Source organism: Sus scrofa, chromosome 1 (genome assembly GCF_054392235.1).
Source record: "Sus scrofa isolate SSC_HxYL_T2T_F1_AM1 chromosome 1, Sscrofa_HxYL_maternal_Yorkshire_Landrace_v2.0, whole genome shotgun sequence".
In the NCBI taxonomy this organism is placed as follows: domain Eukaryota; kingdom Metazoa; phylum Chordata; class Mammalia; order Artiodactyla; family Suidae; genus Sus; species Sus scrofa.
The window spans coordinates 38,735,121-38,748,637 of NC_139383.1; the positions used below are offsets into that span (position 1 = coordinate 38,735,121).

A 13,517-nucleotide genomic window follows, 5' to 3' on the forward strand; every position below is an offset into this window, starting at 1 on the left:
TCTATGTAGATTTGAGTATATTTAACTGAAGAATTTTATTAATCTATTTATTTTTGCTTTTTTAGAGCCACACCTGCAGCAAATGGAAGTTCCCAGGCTAGGGGCTGAATCTGAGCTGCAGATGCTGGCCTATACCACAGCCAAAGCAACACTAGATCAGAGCTGTGTCTGTAACCTACACCAGGGCTCACAGCAACACTGGATCCTTAACCCACTGGGCGAGGCCAGGGATTGAACCTGCATCCTCATGGATACTATTCAGGCTCCTAATCTGCTGAGCCACAATGGGAACTCCAAGAATTTATTTTATTATTTATTTATTTATTTATTTATTTTTGTCTTTTTGCCTTTTCTAGGGCCGCTGTGGCATTTGGAGGTTCCCAGGCTAGGGGTCGAATCAGAACTGTAGCTGCTGGCCTACAGCAGAGCCAGAGTAACACAGGATTCAAGCCTCGTCTGCAACCTACACCACAGCTCACAGCAACGCCGGATCCTTAACGCACTGAGCAAGGGCAGGGATCAAACCCGCAACCTCATGGTTCCTAGTCGGATTTGTTAACCACTGATCCATGACAGGAACTCCAGAATTTATTTTAAATACCAGCAGTTGTTACACTTTTTAAACTTAAAAACAGTCAAATACTGGTATTTTCCTTTGTGCTTAGGAACCTGATAAGTGTTATGGAGATTTTAAAAATATAAGATGTTGTCCTTGCTCCTTAGATTTGTGGAAAGTTTGTAATGAGAGAAGATGAAAGAGGTTGAGTCACTGTCTTAGAATACAGCATACTTGTTAAGTGCATGGCTTCTGTAGTTGAGAGACCTGGATTGGGATTCTTGTTTTCTAATTTTTTTTTACTTTTTTTGTTTGTTTTTGTCTTTTTTTTTTTTTTTTTTTTTTGCCTTTTCTAGGGCTGCTCCTATGACACATGGAGGTTCTCAGGCTAGGGGTCGAATCAGAGCTGTAGCCGCTGGCCTGCATCACAGCCACAGCAGTGCGGGATCTGAGCCGCGTCTGTGACCTACCCCACAGCTCACAGCAATGCCGCAAGCTTAACCCACTGAGCAAGGCCAGGGATCAAGCCCACAACCTCATGGTTCCTAGTCGGATTCGTTAACCACTGAGCCATGACAGGGAACTCCATCTTATTTATTTGTTGATTCATTTTGGCTAACTATCTCTTTTAACCAAATTTTTCCAGCAAGAAAATGGAAGAGAAAAATATTTCATTTTAGATAGTTGTTGTGATAATGCTTCTAAAATGCAAAAATACTGAGGAAAAAATAAACAGTATATAAATGAGATTTGCTGTAGTTAGAATATAGGCAACCCCTAATTTAAGAACCAATTACTGTTTTTCTTCCTTTAAGCATAACATAATAAATTGTTTCCATTCTTGAAAATAAAAATCATAAAATCTAAATTCTTAATGAAAATAAAATTAAGACAAAGCTATTTCAAACACTTATTGAATATGTAAATTTAACTGTAGTGGCGTAACATTTTGATATCCAACTGTGTGGGGTTTTTTCAGTTAATTTTCTCCTTTTCTCATACTTTTTCAATAAATGCATTGTTTTCAGAAAGAGCTGCTAACGTAAGAACAATTATTATGTTCTTGGCTTTTCTACTCTTTAAAGGACATGGAAAAGTTTTCAGTAGAAGCAACAAATATTCTTGAATGCCATGGCTATAAAAAAAATAACTTGAGAGAAAAAGTTTTTTTGTTTAATTTCTGAGTCCTGTAAGTCTTAAAATATGGTAATCACATCTAAAACTTAAGGTGAGAAAGAAACTTATGATTATCTACGAGATGTTCTCTCATCAAAAGGTGAAAAGAATTTCACCAATGGGCAGGAAAATAATAGTGATATATAGGATCTAGATTTCTGGTAATGGGTCCCAGGGCCCCTTCTGCTATAAATCCAATCTGAAGGTTAGGCAAGGGTACTGATACTCCAGTATATACATCAATAAGTTTGGGTGTAACCTCAGAGAAGAAGAGTTTTCTGGGATGCTGTGTGAGATATGGTAAGTCTTATAGAGAAATGGCAACTAGCATGGTACCTGTGTGGTAGAAAATCACTGTTTAAGGGCCTAGATAGCACCTGAATGCAGTCTAAGTCCTGTACAAGCTAGTGTATGATAGAAAAGCTGGGTATTTTGAGACATCAGGAGAGTTGTGAATTCATTGAGAGACCACAATTATGTGAACAGACATTGAGGTTGGGTCCAAGAAGACGTGGTGCCTATGGACCTGAGAACTGGATGTCATGGTGGGAAGAGCACCTCAGCAGTAGATGCATCAGGAACAGAGGGCACCAATTCTTGACCTACTATGATGAGTCACACCTTAGCAGAAGCCAGCAATGAAAGAAGATATAATCAATTACAAACCCAGTTCCCATACCTATTTAGTGAAACTCTCCAGAACCCAGAAGCTCCCAAAGGAGCGGGAGGGGGATAATGGGTAAGAAAGTGATAATGTTAATCCCAAATTGATTGAATTTTAAACCAGAAGCAACTAAGTTACTATCAGCAGCAACATTAAACTTCCCTCCATAGAGCAGAAAAGCAGACTCATAAAATCATAAACTAAACTGAGCTTCCTGACAGTTAATATTTTATTATGTTTTTCCCATACTTGAATTTTTTATAATTGCATAAAATACAAATCCCCTACAAAATGAAATAAACTTTTACGAAGACGGTTTGTTTTGCTTGGGCTCGAATGGCTCAACAGTTTAAAAAGTCCAAGAAATTGAGAGCAAAACATATTTTATTTTATTGTGGATTCCCCTGAAATAAGCATAGGCAATCTTCACTGTTTCCAAGAAACTAAGGTCATATATCTTGATTTTTTCCCATTTCTGATTCAATAAGCGTGAATGTCTCCTGATACCTCTGAATGATATGCTAGGGACAGTTTTCCTAGTGGCTGAACATTCCAGAATCCTTTGCTCAGTCAAACCAGTGCAACATTGGCAGCAATTCCCTATAGCAGTGGTCACTACAAGTTTTGTCCTGGGGATCATTCTTCTCTGTAGGAAAGATGATAAAAACTGAGGATCTCAAGTTTAACTGCCATCATCTTATCTCCATACCATTAAAAATATTAATGACTAGAGATGAATCTCTGGTTTGTAGAAATGAACTCCTTACGGGAATGACTGATGGCTGAGGTCAAGCTAGAAGGATCACGATAGAATCAAAATATTTCATATTGCAGAATGGAACCACGGATATCTCTCACTTTAAAAAAAAATTTTGCTTTTTGGATCAAATAATGCTCTATAATGAATGCACACTATTTGGGTAATAGAAATATACTACAGAAATAAACACCCTTTACTGGAACTGGATAGGAATGTAATAGTGCTTTGGCTCAAATGCCTCATTTTAGAGGCCAGTTAAAGTTCAGAGTGTCCTGGTCATAGGTCACACTCCTAGTAAGTGAAGAAGATGGCTGTTACTCTCAAATGTTCTGTCCCACACTAAGTAGGAACTGATGGAGTGAAAAAGGAAGCACATTGTTTGAATAATTTTTGAAAAGGAAGGCAACACCTCAATAACACAGCTCATAAAACCCACTGCATAAATCATGTCATTTTAATGTTTTTACCAGCATCTGATAATGGATAGCAAATTGCCTCACACCAAGAGAATTGTCAACAACTTTTCAAATGATGAATAAATATGATGTGTATCGTGACTTCATGCATTTCAGTCATTCAAAGAACTGTCGTTAACTTTGCATTCTACATACTGTGTATTCTGCATTAATCTTGGTGCCAAAGTAAAGAAATTATACTTGAAACCATAGTAACGATTTAGACTTTGCAAAAGGAAGATCTCAAGGGTAAAGATTGATGTCTAATAGCAACATGTGATGCTTTGCTGTGTTTCATTATTCTACTGTTCTATTATAACTAGTTTCAGTTTAAAGAATTTCAGTATTACCAGTCTCCTTCTGAAGTTCTCACTTCTTATTTCAATAAATTTTACTTGTAATATCAACCAGAAAGTGCTGGCTGCAGATCACAGCTGATATTGCCCCAGATTCTGTTTTCCAATGAATAAAATGGAAATTAATGAGACTTTAACTTCTAAAACTGTACCATTTTATGAAACAGATCTTAAAATTAAGCCACAGGTCTTGGCTGTAAATTTTTTATTTTTTATCTTTAACACTTAGGGCCTCAATTTGTAATTTCCAGGAAGGAGGTAATAGAATGGAAATACCCTACTTCTCCCAAAGAATGCTATTCTTCACTCTTTTGCATTCTTTAGTCTACTTAAGGAAGAATAAAATGAAAATAACTCAAGGGAATTTTCAGAAAAATTATATTAAGATTCTAAATAGTTGATATAAAATTATAGATGTTTATAAACTTTAGAATAATGTAGTAATTTATGCATCAATTTAAATTTTGAATTTTTCATCAATTATAATGGGAAAATTAGTTTTTCCAATTGAAGACCTATACCTGTTGATTCAGATATTTTTCCAGCCTATTAATTTCTAAAAGTGATATCACATGAATCTTTACACAAAGGATATTGAGTAATATAAACTAGCTTTGAGGTAAGAAATAGTTACCCTACATAGCTACTTTTACCAACTTACAATTTGGTGGAGGACCTAACTTTAAGGCATAACTCAGGTAAGAGTTTCTTATGAAAGGTAAAATTACTGGAATTCTGGTTCATAATTCTATACATTCTACAAATCATGGAAAGTAGTTCCAAGTAGACCAAGTCTGTTAGGAAAAAGCAAATACTCTTTTCACTGAGATTACTGTGACCAAAATTCACGTGAGCCTGAAGCTGGCCAAGGTCATTATTAACACCATGTCAAGACAGCCTATGTGAAAATACAAAAACCTCTTTGAGGAAAGAAAAAGTAGAGATGGGCAATGATCATATCTTGATGCCTTGTTTTGTTGTTCCTAAACTGGAGTAGCAAACGTTGAAGTCTTTAACTGACAGGGAGATAACAGAAAATTGTAAAGGGGTATCTGTAAAACAAAATGGATTAGTGGCATCATGGGGAAATGGAGACATACTCCAACACAAATATTTTAATTTGGTTTTTTCAAATATTATTCTGATCACAATAGCTTTGTGGTCAGATTTGTCCTGGTGGGTACCAGGTAGCAATTTCTATGAATCTACAGAGTTTGATGTGACCTACCCCTGGCATCTCAGTTATATTATCTTTCCCTTTACTTTTCTTCTTTCCTTCCCTTCTTTCTTCCCTCTCCCTTTCCTCCTGCTCCCTTTCTTCTTTCCCTTCCTTCCCTTACTATTTTTAGTTGGATTTTCATCTCTTGGCAAAAAGAGAGTGCACATACTATTTGTGCAGCACACAAGATCAAAAAATAACCATGGAAGATTGTGTCTTTCACTAAAAGAATTCTAAAAGTATTAACAGTTCTATTTTAAAGTCATTTAGCCTGACGGTAGCACTGGGCATGGTTTACATCAGTGGGTCTCCAAGGGTGGCCACTAGATCACCCAGCACCATCAGCATCACCTAGAAGGTGGTTAAAAAGTACAAATTCTCAGGCCCGACCAGGGCCTCCTGAATCAGAAACCACCTGTATTTCATGTGACTCTGTGCACACTTAAGATTCAGAAGCGCTGCTTTGGTGGAGTGATATGCTGGTCAGGGAGCTAGTCAATAACCCACATATTAAGGAAGCTTGTGCTATGTTAGAGATATTGGTAAACAAGAAGACTGTAAAGCTTCAAGAAGAATCACTGACACATGTTATGGATAAACAAACATGGTAATACCACAGACACACAAATAATTAAATGTAAGCAAGCCATAAAGAAGAGCAAGTTTACCCTACAGTTGAAAGCAAAGTAGACACAGCTGTTTAAACTCCGTGGATACACTGCCTAGAGTTTAAATCCCAACTTGGCCACTTCCTTCCTCTGCTAAATCTCTCTCTGCCTCAGTTCTTCACTTCTCAAATGGGGGAAATAATAATATGTGCTCCTTATGATTTGCATGGGGACTAAATGAGCTAGTGAATTTAAAGTTCTTAGATTGGGCCATACATGTGATATGTTCTCATTACTGTTTCTAGCTAGGCTGCTCTATCATACTCCATAACCAATACCTACAAGTGACTATTGAGATTTAAATTTAAATAAAATGTCTGTTCCTCAGTTCCATTAGCCATATTTCAAGTGCTCAATACCCACATACATCATAGAACATTTTCATCATCAGAGGATGTTGTACGGGACACCAATGTTCTAGGCTGTGAGACATATGCTAATGATGAAGTCAGAGAAGGTGAGGTAAGGACTTGGTTAGTTCTCAGTGCTGTCATCACATGAAACAGCCTCCTTACTTAAAAGGCGTACTCTCTTCTCCTGGGACCAGGAAGACCAGGTGGGCTGGACTGTAAACTCAACTCAAGCTCTGAGCCTGTTCACTGGGGAAGCCTGCTTTGCCGACCAGGTCTGTTCTGCATCTCATGTAATAAGTCAAACCCGGAGAAGCCCAGGCTTCTCACACTCACTAAAGCACCACCAATGTCTTTTTTCTCAATCCTAAAAAATGATTCATGAACTCGATTTGGAATGTATTAAGTAGGAAACCAAAAGAGATATGAACCAAAAGAGAAGTGAACCCTGTTACCCAATCTGAATTCAAAAATCACAAATTCATTAGTAGATATTTCCATGTGGCTGTTCCACTATTATCTAGTATTTAATTAATTCATCCTAAAATTCAAGGCTATCTCTAAGCAGGATCCAAGCTTTCTTTCCTATCACTTCTTTGGAGCTTTTATTTCAGTTTGTCAGACTTCCTTTCTGATCCTGGATTACACCAAGTTCATGTGCACTTCTGTACAATTGCTCAGGCCATGTCTCCTGCCCAGAATGGCTATTTTGATTCTTTCTGTATATATCCAAATATCTCCATCTATAAATATCCAGCTCAAATCTTACCTCTTTGAAACCATTTCTGAATATCTCTCATATCACTGATGCTAAATGTCTAAACCACAAAATTCACATATTATTATCTTCCATAGATAACATATATTCCTCTAACTTAAAATCATAGATCTCATACCATTCCTCATAGGTAAATGATCTTGATTTAAAAATAACTCATGAACAAGTCTATTGTATTATACATGCATTTTATACTATATTGGAGGATCAGGCAATAATTAATTACTGTAGCTATGTCCTTAAGGAGGCACGGGGGTTCTGGTTGATATTTGGAGGAAGGTTTCCAGAAATGCATGGGCAATTCATCAATAGTAAATAGAGATTAATCACAGATAGGTATCTTAATATGGTGACAGAAGCATGTGGAAGTCTTTGATAGATTCAACTTTCTCAGGGAAGCAAGAACCAAGTTGGCCAAGTAAGAGGATAAATAGAGTAAGAGATGGTAGAAGTTTTTAAAAAATCAGAAAAAAATAAGTTTTCTGAATAAGTAGGAAGTAGAGTGGAATAGGGGATTCTGGCATCTTTGCTACAAAGTGAGGGCAAGAAGATGAGAGAAGTAAAAAGTTGCTAGGATCAGGTTCTTGGTGTGATGGAAGAATTCCAAAGGTGGAGTTCCAGAGGAAATCGGTGGAAAGACAGCATCATTACTTGAGATTAGGCAGTTTGGAATTGAGACTACTGAGTGGTTGCAGGGCGTGAGTGTCTGAGTTTAAATCAAGTCAAGATTATTGGTCAGTGAGATCCAACTATGGAGCTAAATAACTGGGTGGGTCATCTACCTGAATGTTCAAGAATAGTAATGAAGAGATTGACATGGAGCCAAAAGCTAAACTCTGCATGAACTACAGGCAAGTGTGACCTGAGGATGAAGAAGGCCACTCCTGGGTGGTTTGCTGTAATGACATGTCACCTTCAGCTGCGTGCTTCTGTGGAGGAAGGAGGGTGAAATGTCTGGAGAAGCCAATGGCAATGAAAGATAAGGATTACACCAACCCTGACCTGAGGCCCAGCAGTATGAGGGGTGAGAGAAAAGAGCCATCTCCTGTGAATACTCCTGAGAATCCATGATCATCAGAGGAGAGGAGGGAGATGAAAGAATGCTCCCAGAAGATGATGAAGATACAGATTTTTAATAAGGGTTACTCTTTTGTGTTTTTGGTAAAAAGTCTATCACTTTAAAAGCATATGAAATAAGACTCCTCCCTTCTTGCAAAATATTCTAGAATTTAAATATTCTCTCAAATATTTAATGCCTGCTGAAGCATACATAGTGTGTGATTATAAGCCACTGACTTATTTAGCAAGCATTGCTTATAGCAAATATAGTCACTTAATGTAGATAGTGTATGACTTCTAGGTAAGTGTATTTAGAAGGGTACACATCTCTACTACAAAGTGTTTTTAAAAGAAATGTTTAATAATAATGCTACTTTTTATTCATAATAACTAGCTATTTTAAAAGAATGGCTCTGAAGGAGAATCATTTGTTCCCTGTTTAATTTTTATCAGCCATGCTTCTCCCTACCAACCCATTAGTCATCTTGACTTAACTGTGTTTGCCTTCTTAAAATATGGAGGGGATAAAAATTGATAGCTCATAAACACATATTAAAGAGTAATTTGAGATTTATAGAAGAGAATAAAGAGGAACAGAGGAATGGCCACTGTAAGCAATGCTAACATGAAAGCAAAATGAAATAATCCATACACACAGTGGCACTTGGAAGCATGTAAGAGCACGTGTGTACACACACACACACACACACACAAATCCTGACCCAATCATATGAACTTGTGAAATCCTTCTGTAATAGTCAAGTCTATTTTGCACATAAGTTGTCTCTTTATGGAAATACCTTTTTCTATATCCTGTACAGCCACAGATGGTTAAAAACACTTAGAATTGACAACCTAGCAGGTAGAACACTGTCACAGCTGAAAGATGAGATGACTTCACTATAGGTGATGTTCAATAAATAGAGACTCCTAGTCTCAAAGATAAATTTAAATGAAAAAGCATTGTTTTAGTAACACAATGGATAAATATAATGTACATATCAGCTGATATTTGAATAAATGCAGAAATTTGCTCCATGATATTAGCTCTATTTATGATGAAAGTACAGAGGGGGAAAGATGATAATAGCACACTGTAAACAATGATTTAAAAAAAAAAGGCCATACCCATTAATTTCCACCTCCATAATGTTTCCAAAACTAATACCAACTACATATCCTTTTTTTTTAGCCTTTTTTTTTGGGGGGGGCACACTATGGCATATGGAATTTCCTGGGGCCAGGGATCAAACCTGTGCCACAGCAGTGACAAAGCTAGATACTTAACCCACTGAACCATCAGACAGGTAACTCCCACCACCTACATATCTTGACTCAGGACAACAATATTTACTAAACCATGCAGTGATACATTAGTGAAATTAAAAGGAAAAGAAACTGATATGAAGACACTAAAGACTAGTTTAATTACATTTTCTGTTATGGTTCGCATAGCAAGAAATGAGCCTATGTGCAGAACTGAGTAGAAGGTGTCTTTGAAAATCTACATTCCTAGCTTAGTTAACATTTGTCTCTTGTTGCACTGCACAAAGAATCAGGCTGAATGATTATCATCTGTTAAAAAAAAAAACTGTAGCTATATTAAACTGAGGACTATTATTCATAATAAATAATAGATTTGTCATTTTGAAATTCTGGATAATTTAGATGATTCAAGTTTCCATTAACAATTTCCCATTAATGCTGCTTTGTAACTGGAAATGCAGTCACATATAATCTTTATAAATGACATTAAAAATAAGTGATTTATTGAGGTAACTACTGGAATAAAGAAAAGACAATGAAGCTGCATATACTGATAGACAAATGGAGATGTTGCAAAATCTTTCCTTTTCCAGGTACAAACAAAAATAAAGTACCAGTTCCAGTGTAATATTTTAATGAAACACATCTTTCTTACAATTAGAAATAATGAGACTGATAGATTCCATTAATTTTTTAAAATCAATAAATCATGAACATTTGCAGGGCAAGCAAGTATCACAGCATCAGAGCAGCCTCCTCCAAATGTGAAAGGCAGTAATAAAGTAAAGCACATGGGGGGCTGTGACAGTTCATCCTAAGTGGCCAGTGGTATTGATGAATCAGTATCCTGCATTGTGAGAACAACTCGACAATCCAATTAACCAAAGTCAAGTCTTAGATTTCTCTCTCTCAATGTCTCTTAACATTGATTAGGCAATCAATTTTGTCTTAAAATGCAATGGCATCTCTTTGCAGTTCAGAGTGTTCTTGAGTCACTGACTACACACGGGAAAGGATAACAGGCTAAAGAGCCCAGTCCTTGCTATTAGATAGTATATAATCTGTGAATTCAACTCACAGTATAACTAGTACTACAAAGTCATTATCAGAATTAAAATGAGAAGCTATTCCCTTTATAATGCTACTATCCAATTTCAGAAATGGATCCTAGATAGTTTTTCTCATCAATTGCCTGATGAGTGATACAGAATCTCTTAAAATGAGTCTGAGATTTTTGTTATAAATGTGCAACAAATACACTCCCATGCCAAAAAACAAATAAACAAACAAAAACCCAAAACCTCTTGATTTCCAACATGTGGAGAGCATATCATCAGAAGATGGAAAATCACAAGAAATCAGTATTTAAAAGAATATCATCTCTGGGATAAACAAGAATTAGCTAATCTTTTTGTGCTGGAATTTCTTTCTGGCTTCTCTTTGAGTCCACCTCATTCTTTTTCATCTGCTTTTTCTCTTACCAACATAACCATGTTGCCTTAAGCACCCTCCCTATTGCTACCCTACCAAATGCTCTGTATACCCCACCCCCTCTTAAAACCTGTCACAGCAGCCTTCCAGCTGATAAGTAGTTATGTATCTACTGGGCAGTTATTATTTGCTTAGCACCAGAAATTTTCAAGTGACTTTTAGTACATGTATCCAATGGTTGAAGGCAGTAGATTTTGAAGCACCTTGGCAAGCCAGTGAACAACTGTTTACATTTATATTAGCTATACTCTAAATGGTCAAGCTCAAAAAAAAAAAAAAAAGAAAAGAAAAACAAAAACAAAAGAAAAAAAGCAGCAGCTTATTTTAAGGCAGTACATTTTCCATAAAACCCTATGTTTTAAAACTCTCCCCTTGAAGTCAGTTGAATAACATGAATAAACATGAATCTCAGTTGTATGAAATAAGCAATTATTTCATTGACTATTGAATATGTGCTTCCTTATCTACCCAGACCAAACACCTATTTCTAAAATAATGTGTTCACAGTGTCCATTTTAAATGAGAATTAAAACCATATGTATATTATGTGAGCTCACTTTTACAGGAAAAAAATAGTAAAGAAAAAAAAGACTAGAAACCTTTCAAACTAAGTAGTTATAGGTAGGTAGATGTGCAATTACAGATGACTTTAAATCATCTTTTTTAACCAATACTTTCCAAATCATCTTCAACTACTGTGAATTATTTTCAGAACTAAAAAATACATGTTATTTAAGGAAAAAAAATCTTTTTTTCTGGAAGAAAATCACGTTTTGATTTAATGGAAGAATGTCAGTGAAACATGAACACTTAGGGATGGTCATGAAATCTTCAAATAGTTATCACCCTGTAGACATGAATGAAAAAATATTACTCTGAAAAACTCACGGTTAAGATATTTGTGGGACAATATAATAAGAGATACCTAATGATGCCCATCCATCTTCAGTACCTGTAAATACACCAGAGGGACAAATAAAGTATGATTAGAGGGTGACCCATTTAAAGGTAACCCCAACTAATTCAAAAGGCTTTCAAATTGACACTTATTCAGAACTTCTTAAATAAACTTCATAGCATGCTACAATTTCAATTTGCTTCTCAGAGCCACCAATCCCTTTCCTTTACCCATCCAAACAGGAACCAGTCCCAACATCTGATCAGTCAACAATCCATCAATTCCATCTCAGCCAGACTCCATCTTAAGATACATCTGAGTTCTTACTGCACCTGAAATCTGAATGTGTCTTATAAAAAATTCACTGTATATTTGATACAATGTTTATCTTTCCTGTTAAAAGCTTTGATTACAATCAATGTTGTATATTACAATAGCATCTTGATATCCATGATATGTGGCAATGTATATGCATAAATTTTTGTGTATAAATATATACACTTAGAACTATTAATATTTTATTATAATTATTTTGTGTGTTGATTGCCAACCAATCTATGGAATACCAAAGGTTTTCTTCTAACTTATGGACTATTTTTAGACCCCACCGAACATCTTCCCAGTAACCAGTCAAATGTTTTCCTTTAATAAAATGGAAGTTTGTACTTCTTGAGGCAAAATCATACACAAGACTTTCAGGGAAAGGTGGACAGTAATGACATTATGACAAAGGGAATACAGGCCTATCTATTTCTTTATTAAGCACTGCTAGATTTCTGTCACCTTACAGAGGAATATTAAATTATGTGTAGCTTCTGTTGATCTTTCTCGACCTTTATTGCTGCAAATAGGGGGCAGTTTGGAGCTAATTAGGACCTTTAGGAATAGATATAAGAAATCTGTGCCTTAAGAGAGCTATGGGTATCGGTGTCTTCAGAAACAACCTCATCAGGTCATATAACATTTTCAAGCTGTTAAGGAGCTGCGTTTCACCACCTCCTCCTTTTAAATTTTACCATAACTTTATGGGTCTACTGAATTAGCCACATGTATGTCCTGGAAAAAAAGAAATGAAAGGCAACATATATTTTTCTATTTTTATTAATGTTTTATGCTTAAAAACCAGTGTTATTCTCAATAGGCACTTTGTCGTACATAATTACTGTGTGAAAGAAAGATGGTCTAAGATTACACTAATATAAGATATAAGTTAAGGCAAATGTTTGCCAATTGTCACTGCATTTAGCCAAGACGATGGAGTCCAGCAGCTCAGAGTGAAGGCTGAAGATATTGTTTGCCTTACATAGCAGCTGTGTGATGTTCAGCAAGTTATTTAGCTTCTCTGAGCCTCTTCATCATCCTTTGTAGGACAGGGATAAGAAAACTACTTTACAGTATTTTTGTGAGGATAAAATGAGATAGGCCAGCAAAGTACTTAGCCACTGCCTGTAAGTATTCAATTAATCTTTGTTATATTACTACTATACCATTGATACTCTGATAAAGTAGGTTCAATCATCTGGTAATCAGTGGATAATATTATGTGAAATAGTATCAATAGATACTATGTACAACAGTAACAGAAGATACTATGTACAACATATCAGTGGATACTATTTGCAACAAATACACCTAGAATGTTTGTCTAAAATTCTACATTCTATGGGGAGTTTTGGAACAGTAAATGCAGTGTTTCCCACAGCATGTTCTATGGGAGAAATGTGGTCAATGGCTAAGTGGCCACAATGCATGAAGCATTAAAATTAAAGAATGGTTGTTTTTTTTCTTTGTTAAATCAACACAAGAAAACTGTTGAGTGCA

At 36.0% G+C, this 13,517-nt stretch overlaps 1 protein-coding gene across 28 annotated transcripts in view; it reads right to left on the reverse strand.

The window, feature by feature from the left end:
• The window catches only part of NKAIN2 (sodium/potassium transporting ATPase interacting 2), a 1,025,455-nt gene that overhangs the window by 695,199 nt on the left and 316,739 nt on the right, over positions 1-13,517 (reverse strand). For 9 of the 28 annotated variants that reach the window (XM_084957924.1, XM_084957896.1, XM_084957867.1 and 6 more), the window contains one exon: positions 11,687-11,750. The exons of 15 other annotated variants lie outside the window; for them this stretch is intronic. In XM_084957924.1, the coding sequence (XP_084814050.1) occupies positions 11,687-11,737 (51 nt within the window). In that variant the 5' untranslated portion in view covers positions 11,738-11,750. The remainder of the gene's footprint in view (positions 1-11,686; positions 11,751-13,517) is intronic. 4 more of the 28 variants (XM_084957992.1, XM_084957977.1, XM_084957985.1 and 1 more) reach the window with 1 other exon arrangement.